Genomic DNA, 7,369 nt, shown 5'->3' with positions numbered 1-7,369 from the left:
TAGTCCAGGTTCCTTTCACTTCAAAAGTTTTACCATCAAGTAAAATAAACTCACATTTGCCGTTGCCTTGATTGTCACCCATTGTCGAAATCATAACTTCGCCACTTGCTAGGCAATGRGCGGTGTGCGGGGTGGAGCAGTTGAAACGGTGCATTTCTTCAGCTTCGACCACCTAATTAAGAATTTTTTTAAGTTTTTTAGTGAGGATAATTTCATTTAGACCATATGGTTTGGCCATTGACTTACAGCTATTTTTTAAATAAAGTTATTAGGAAATAAAAATATTAGGATTTGAAAATTCTTATTTTCTTATTCCWGAAAACAGAAACAACTTAATTGTAACAAATTAATTTAACTTTTTTGTACATATTGCGCAATATTTTAGAGTAAATTGAAATCATTTGCTTTTTTAAATAAAATTTTAAATCAACGATAAGTTAGCGAAAACTTAAATAAGATTAAAGTAACAAAACTTTTTAATTAGTTGGAAAATAGTTGTAAAATAAAAATTTCGAGATCCCGGACAGTTAACTTGAAAAAAATGTATACACTAATTCCAATTCCAAAAAAATTCCAGTAATTCCTTTTTTTCATCATTAATTCCTATAATTCCAATTTAATTCCAGTAATTCCGAATTAATTCCTGTAGTTTCAACTATATTCCTGTAATTCCAACTTAATTTCCGTAATTACAAAATAATTCCTGTAATTCCAAATTAAATAGTTCTAAGAAATTCAACTTAATTTTGAAAAGAAATTATTCATGTGTGTCCTTGAGGTTCAGCAATCGGGCAGCGCGGTCAAGTACAACTGCGACTACAATATGGTACTCCAAGTAAAGTAAGTAAAGAATTCCAGTAATAATAAAAGTAATTCCAATAATAATTAAAAAAAAAAATCAGCAATTACAATAAGAATTCCAGCAATTTGCAAAAAAAACCAGAGAAATTACAGTAATTCACAAGTAATTCCATACAATCCAAAGATAATTTCAATAATTCCAAATACTTACAAATAATTCCAAGCAATTTCCGATTAAGTTCCAAAAATTTATACAACTAATTCCAGAGTGAAACGTATGAAACGAAATATTTACAAGCAATATTAAAAGTTTTAAAATCCACAAAAGTTATTTTAGAATCTGAGTTTTAGTAAAAATGTCTAAATAACATAAAAGGCAATTTCCAAGAAGTAGAAGTGATAGAAAAATAAAATCAAGTTAATGTTTTTTCGAAATTGGCGTTCAATATAGAGATAAGAATTGGATACAAAATCCAGGTCAACATTTTTACAATAAAGCTGAGATCAACCGATAACCAAAAGATAATTTTTGGTTTTGTTGAGACTTTTAATTGAAAATATGTACTAGATATTTTGCTTTGTCTTTAGTTTATTTTAAATACAAATTATGTGGAAAAATTTTTGGGAAAGTTTCCTCGTTCTTTTCAAAATATCGGTGTGAATAGTTTTTTTCTTACTTTGTGCATAGTTGGAGCCCTTGGATTTTTCCCCGTATCGACGACATAAATTCTGTCGGAGTTCAAAGCCGGCAAAATTAGTTTATCCCGTTTTGGAACATCACAGCACCCCTTCGTGTCATGACAACTGGAACAGACATTCCATCCACTGTGATGCAGCTCATCGTTAAGTCTTCCGGTCTTCAATCTGTGAATAACCTGTTAAAAAGTAATCAGTGTTGACGACAGATAAACACTGGTTGTAATACTTGGCAATAAGTAGGTGACGATGGGTTAACGTCCACAGTTGCTAAGAGGTCGGTTTTTCCTTCGGCTTGATTGGGTTGAATACAAACAACATAGAGTAATTCTTCTCGAGGGCCGTTTTTCATGGCATCGAGAGGAGTAGCATATCCAGGGCCTGTGAGTTTTGAAATAGTTCATTAGCCGTGTCAATGAATTTGACCTTGATTCGAGTTTTATTGAACATAAAACGATGATACTTACCATTTGAAGGCATGGTGAATACTGAGTTGCAGGAGAATTTTCAAATCAATCGTGTTTATCACTGATTACCCTGATGGTTTACTCCTAGGAGGCACATTTGAAGTCGCTATTTCATAATCTGTGACCTCGCTTGAAACGCACATAGTGCGCACTTCTCCAGAGCATAGAGTTTACACCCTCAACCAATGGTAATGCAGCGCGCTCTCACATTCTTGACAATAACACTAATGTTACAAACATGAATGTTTAAAAAGTTACTAGAWWTAAAAGGATAGAGATATATCTGCTTCAACATTGCACCTGGGAGGACCCAATTACGTTCACAATAAAATTTGAATMAAAAAGTGGGGGGAGTGGACCATCAGGGTAATCAGTGGTGTTTATGAACTGTAGATCTATCAACATAACTGTAGACATAACTACAGACCTGTAGATCTATTTACAGATCTACAGATCTATCTACATCTGTCTACAGACCTGTAGATAGATCTACAGGTCTGTAGTTATATCTATGAGTACAGTTCTGTAGATAGATGTACAGTTCTGTAGATAGATCTACAGGTCTGTGGATAGAGTTACAGATAGATCTACAGATATATGTCTGTAGAGAGATTTACAGATAGACCTACCGATTGATCTACAGCTACAGTTGTGTAAATAGTTCTACCGACAGATTTACAAATACAGGTCTGCAGTTAGATCTACAGTTCTGTAGATAGATAGATCTAGAGATACAGGTCTGTAGACAGATTTACAGATACCGATCTGTTGTTTAATCAAAAATTTAGGAGAGAAAAAAGTCAGGCAATTTTCTTTCTTAAATATTAAAATCTTGTTTTTCTTGGGGATGAGAGAGGTAAGAATTGTTAGGTGGTAACAATAATTTTGTGCATGTTTCTGTCTCAAAATTTTAGCCAAAGTTAACATTCTTAATTCTTAAACTATCACTTTGTGTCTTTAAAATGTTCAAATTAAAAAGGAAACTCATTAAATAGAAAAGAAAATCATTGTATTTTAGAAAATTGTATTTTAGAAATAAGCTAAATCACAAAATAACCCGAAGTTTGACATAAAATAGTTTTTTTTTACTAAATTAAAAAAGAAGTTTGAAAATATATTTATAAGGAATAAGTTTATTTCGACTTAATCTACTAATCTACACAATGCAMAATTATTTTTTGCGCAGTATTTTTATATTAACGCCTTGATATCTAATAAAAGCTTTTGTTTCATTAATAATTGTTAATCAAAAATAATAAAAAATCGTGAGAAACGTCAAAACGCATCAGAATTTTACAGCATTTTCAATTTAACATCAAACGACACTTTTGTATTCGTATAACAAAACCAAAAGAGCATTTTTTGTAGTTACAGAAGTAAAAACAAAAAAAATAGGAAGTGAAGTACTAAAATGCGGTTTGCTTTAATCGCGTTGTCAACACTTTATTTTAAGTTTCACACAAACATTTAAATTAATGAAATCCCTTAATTTATAGGAGTAAAAATTAATTATCCATACTTACACGTTAACAGGATTAGTTTTAATCTATTTAATGTTGTTTATTTTTCATTTCTTTAATAGAATTTACTTTAATTTATTGTTATATTATTCTTAATGGATTTTTTTTGTTGTTAACACATACTTATTTAATATAATAGAGAGTTTTTGCAAACCGTTTAGTTTAATGTTAACCTTAACGACAACGTCATTTAATTGTCGTGTGTACGTCTTTTAAGGGCAAAAGGCGTATTTCGTCAAAGACGTTTACGTAATCGTCTAATTTTTTGATTTCCTAGCAACGGCTATTTGTCGTAATACGTTAAACATTTTTACGGTTTGCAAAAACTCTATTATCTCAATAAAATACACCTATAAAAAAATCGTTTTTTTATTATTTATGTCATCTTCGCCGTTGTAGTCAAATTTATAAAAATAAATATGTTTAAATGAATTGACTTTAACAATGTTTGTTACAAATTTATGCAAATTTTTAAAAACATACTCATTTGTTTAAAATTACCGATTCATTGTATTTAATTTAAATATGACTCGTTTAAACCATATCCTGCGTGCGTGTCTACTATCCAAGAGAGCCAACCAAACCTAGAAACAAACAAATATATCTTATCCATTTATGATTTATTTGCCCACTTGTTCATAAGCACGATTGATTTGAAAATTCTCCTGCAACTCAGTTTTCATCATGTCGTCAAATGGTAAGTACCAGCGTTTTATGTTCAATAGAAGTCGAATCAAGGTCAAATTCATTGACACGGCTAATGAACTATTTCAAAACTCACAGGCCCTGGATATGCTACTCCTCTCGATGCCATGAAAAACGGCCCTCGAGAAGAATTACTCTATGTTGTTTGTATTCAACCCAATCAAGCCGAAGGAAAAACCGACCTCTTAGCAACTGTGGACGTTAACCCTTCGTCACCTACTTATTGCCAAGTATTACCACCAGTGTTTGTCTGTCGTCAACACTGATTACTTTTTATCAGGTTATTCACAGATTGAGGACCGGAAGACTTAACGATGAGCTGCATCACACTGGATGGAATGTCTGTTCCAGTTGTCATGACACGAAGGGGTGCTGCGATGTTCCAAAACGGGATAAACTAATTTTGCCGGCTTTCAATTCCGACAGAATTTATGTCGTCGATACAGAGAAAAATCCAAGGGCTCCAACTATGCACAAAGTAAGAAAAAAAAATTTTTTCCACATAATTCGTATTTAAAATAAACTAAAGACAAACCAAAATACCTAGTACATATTTTAAATTAAAAGTCTCAACAAAACCAAAAATTGTCTTTTGGTTATCGGTTGATCTCAGCTTTATTGTAAAAATGTTGACCTGGATTTTGTATCCAACTCAGGGGAAATTCTTGATGGCCTCTAATAATTTTACCTCTTGAACCCCAATTTCGAAAAAACATTAACTTGATTTTATTTTTGCATCAAGAAATCTTCTTGGAATTTTTAAAATAACTTTTGTGGATTTTAAAACTTTAAACTTTAAATATTGTTTGTAAATATCTCGTTTCATACAAGATAGAATTTTTCGAGGGGCCGTTCACTCTGGAATTAGTTGTAAAATTTTTTGGAACTTAATCGGAAATTGCTTGGAATTGTTTGTAAGTATTTGGCATTGAAATTATCTTTGGATTGTTTGGAATTACTGGAATTACTTGTGAATTACTGGATTTTCTCTTGCAATACTGGAATTACTAGATTTTTTTTGGAAATTGCTGGAATTCTTATTGGAATTGCTGATTTTTTTTGTATTACTGGAATTCTTTACTTACTTTACTTGGTGTACCATATTGATGACGCAGTTGTACATACTTGAGTACATTGCCCAAGTGCTGAACCTCAAGGAATTATTTAATTTGGAATTACAGGAATTATTTTGTAATTACGGAAATTAAGTTGGAATTACAGGAATTTAGTTGAAACTACAGGAATTAGTTGGGAATTATAGGAATTAATATTAAAAAAAAGGAATTACTGGAATTTTTTTGAAATTAGAATTAGTGTACACATTTTTTTCAAGTTAACGGTCCGGCTCCTCGAAATTTTTATTTTTGCAACTATTTTCCAACTAATTAAAAAGTTTTGTTATTTTAGTTTTATTTAAGTTTTCGCTAACTTATCGTTTATTATTTAAAAAAGCAAATGATTTCAATTTACTCTAAAATATTGAGCAATATGTTCAAAAAAGTTAAATTAAGTTGTTACAATTAAGTTGTTTGTGTTTTCAGGAATAAGAAAATAAGAATTTTCAAATATTTAGATAATCCTAATATTGCTATTTCCTGATTACTTTATTTAAAAAATAGCTGTAAGTCAACGGTCAAACCATATGGTCTAAATTATCATCAAAAATTTTAGCACTAAAAAACTTACAAAAATTCCTAATTAGGTGGTCGAAGCTGAAGAAATCCACCGTTTCAACTGCTCCACCCCGCACACCACCCATTGCCTAGCAAGTGGAGAAGTTATGATTTCGGCAATGGGTGACAATCAAGGCAACGGCAAATGTGAGTTTATTTTACTTGATGGTAAAACTTTTGAAGTGAAAGGAACCTGGACTAGAAATAAGACCGGAGCCTTCAATTACGACTTTTGGTACCAGCCATATTTCGACATAATGGTATCATCCGAATGGGGGGCTCCCAGAATTCTCAAACGTGGTTTTCAATCCACTGATCCTGACGACCAGAAAATTTACGGACGTTCCCTCAACTTCTTCTCATGGTCGAAACGGGAGCTTTTGCAAACTGTTAATTTAGGGTTTGATGGAGTGAGCCCGCTTGAAATTCGATTTTTGCATAACCCCAAACAGCCCCAAGGTTTTGTTGGGTGTGCCCTCAACGCTAATATCTTCAGGTGATGACAAAGCTGTAGCAAATCTCGAGKTTATTTCCTCTTACAGGTTTTATCAGAAAGGTGATGGAAGTTGGGCTGTTGACAAGGTTATCGATATTCCAGCTAAAAAAGTTTCTGGTTGGGATGGAGACTACATAAACGGGATGATMACAGATATTTTATTATCACTCGACGACAGATTTCTWTATCTCAATAAYTGGCTACATGGCGATGTCAGACAATATGATATCTCGGATCCCGCACACCCAAAATTAACGGGACAATTATTCTTGGGTGGAAAAATTTTGAAAGATTCTAAAATTAAAGTCTTGGAAGATAAAGAATTGAAAGAACAACCCGATCCTGTTTATATTAAAGGAAGGCGCATCTTGGGTGGTCCCCAAATGATGCAATTATCTCTTGATGGAAAGCGGCTGTATATTAGCTCGAGTTTGTACTCCCCTTGGGATCGACAATTTTATCCTGAGACTATAGAAAAAGGTGCGACTATTGTTAAAATCGATATCGATACAGAGAAAGGTGGGATGAAATTGGATGAGAATTTTTTGGTTGATTTTGGAATTGGGCCTGATGGACCACTTTTGGCTCATGAAATGAGGTTTGTTCAATTTATGTAAAATTTCTTGCAAAATCATTGTTTTTAGGTACCCTGGAGGTGATTGCACATCAGACATTTGGCTTGCACAAGATTGAAAAAGATGAGATAAGAAACTGCTTCATAATTGCTCATTAACAAATAAATATTCTTGAAATGATAGTTGTTTTATTTTAGATTAAAAGAAAGAGTATTGAAAAAGTAAAAATAAACACAATGATAACATAAAATTTTGTGACATAGTCTCACCAAAAATTATAACTGTATACACTTATCTACAGACCTGTAGATCTATCTACAGACCTGTAGATCTATCTACAGACCTGTAGATCTATCTACAGACCTGTAGATCTATCTACAAACCTGTAGATCTATCTACAGACCTGTAGATCTATCTACAGACCTGTAGATCTATC

The 7,369-nt window shown here is 32.4% G+C and overlaps 2 protein-coding genes across 2 annotated transcripts in view; one reads left to right on the top strand and one right to left on the bottom strand.

Moving 5' to 3' along the window:
* The window catches only part of LOC123006409 (methanethiol oxidase-like), a 3,206-nt gene extending 1,046 nt beyond the window's left edge, over positions 1-2,160 (bottom strand). Inside the window, exons 1-4 of the mRNA XM_044400866.1 lie at positions 1,965-2,160; positions 1,727-1,878; positions 1,479-1,676; positions 2-172 (exon numbers count right to left, since the gene is read on the bottom strand). Coding sequence (XP_044256801.1) covers positions 2-172; positions 1,479-1,676; positions 1,727-1,878; positions 1,965-1,977 — 534 coding nt within the window. The 5' untranslated portion in view covers positions 1,978-2,160. The remainder of the gene's footprint in view (position 1; positions 173-1,478; positions 1,677-1,726; positions 1,879-1,964) is intronic.
* Positions 2,161-4,015: 1,855 nt separating this feature from the next.
* On the top strand, positions 4,016-7,111 carry LOC123007092 (methanethiol oxidase). Its single transcript, XM_044402172.1, has 6 exons — positions 4,016-4,181; positions 4,268-4,419; positions 4,470-4,667; positions 5,892-6,358; positions 6,405-6,956; positions 7,003-7,111. The coding sequence occupies exons 1-6, from the start codon at positions 4,169-4,171 to the stop codon at positions 7,049-7,051; spliced, it is 1,431 nt and encodes a 476-aa protein (XP_044258107.1). The 5' UTR covers positions 4,016-4,168; the 3' UTR covers positions 7,052-7,111.
* Positions 7,112-7,369: the final 258 nt, after the last annotated feature.

Source organism: Tribolium madens, unplaced genomic scaffold, assembly GCF_015345945.1.
Source record: "Tribolium madens isolate multiple individuals breed KSU strain unplaced genomic scaffold, Tmad_KSU_1.1 Scaffold_11;HRSCAF=98;Tcas5.2_LG3b, whole genome shotgun sequence".
Taxonomy (NCBI): Eukaryota; Metazoa; Arthropoda; class Insecta; order Coleoptera; family Tenebrionidae; genus Tribolium; species Tribolium madens.
The sequence above is the reverse complement of the archived record's forward strand: the minus strand, read 5'-3'. Positions and strand labels throughout refer to the sequence as shown.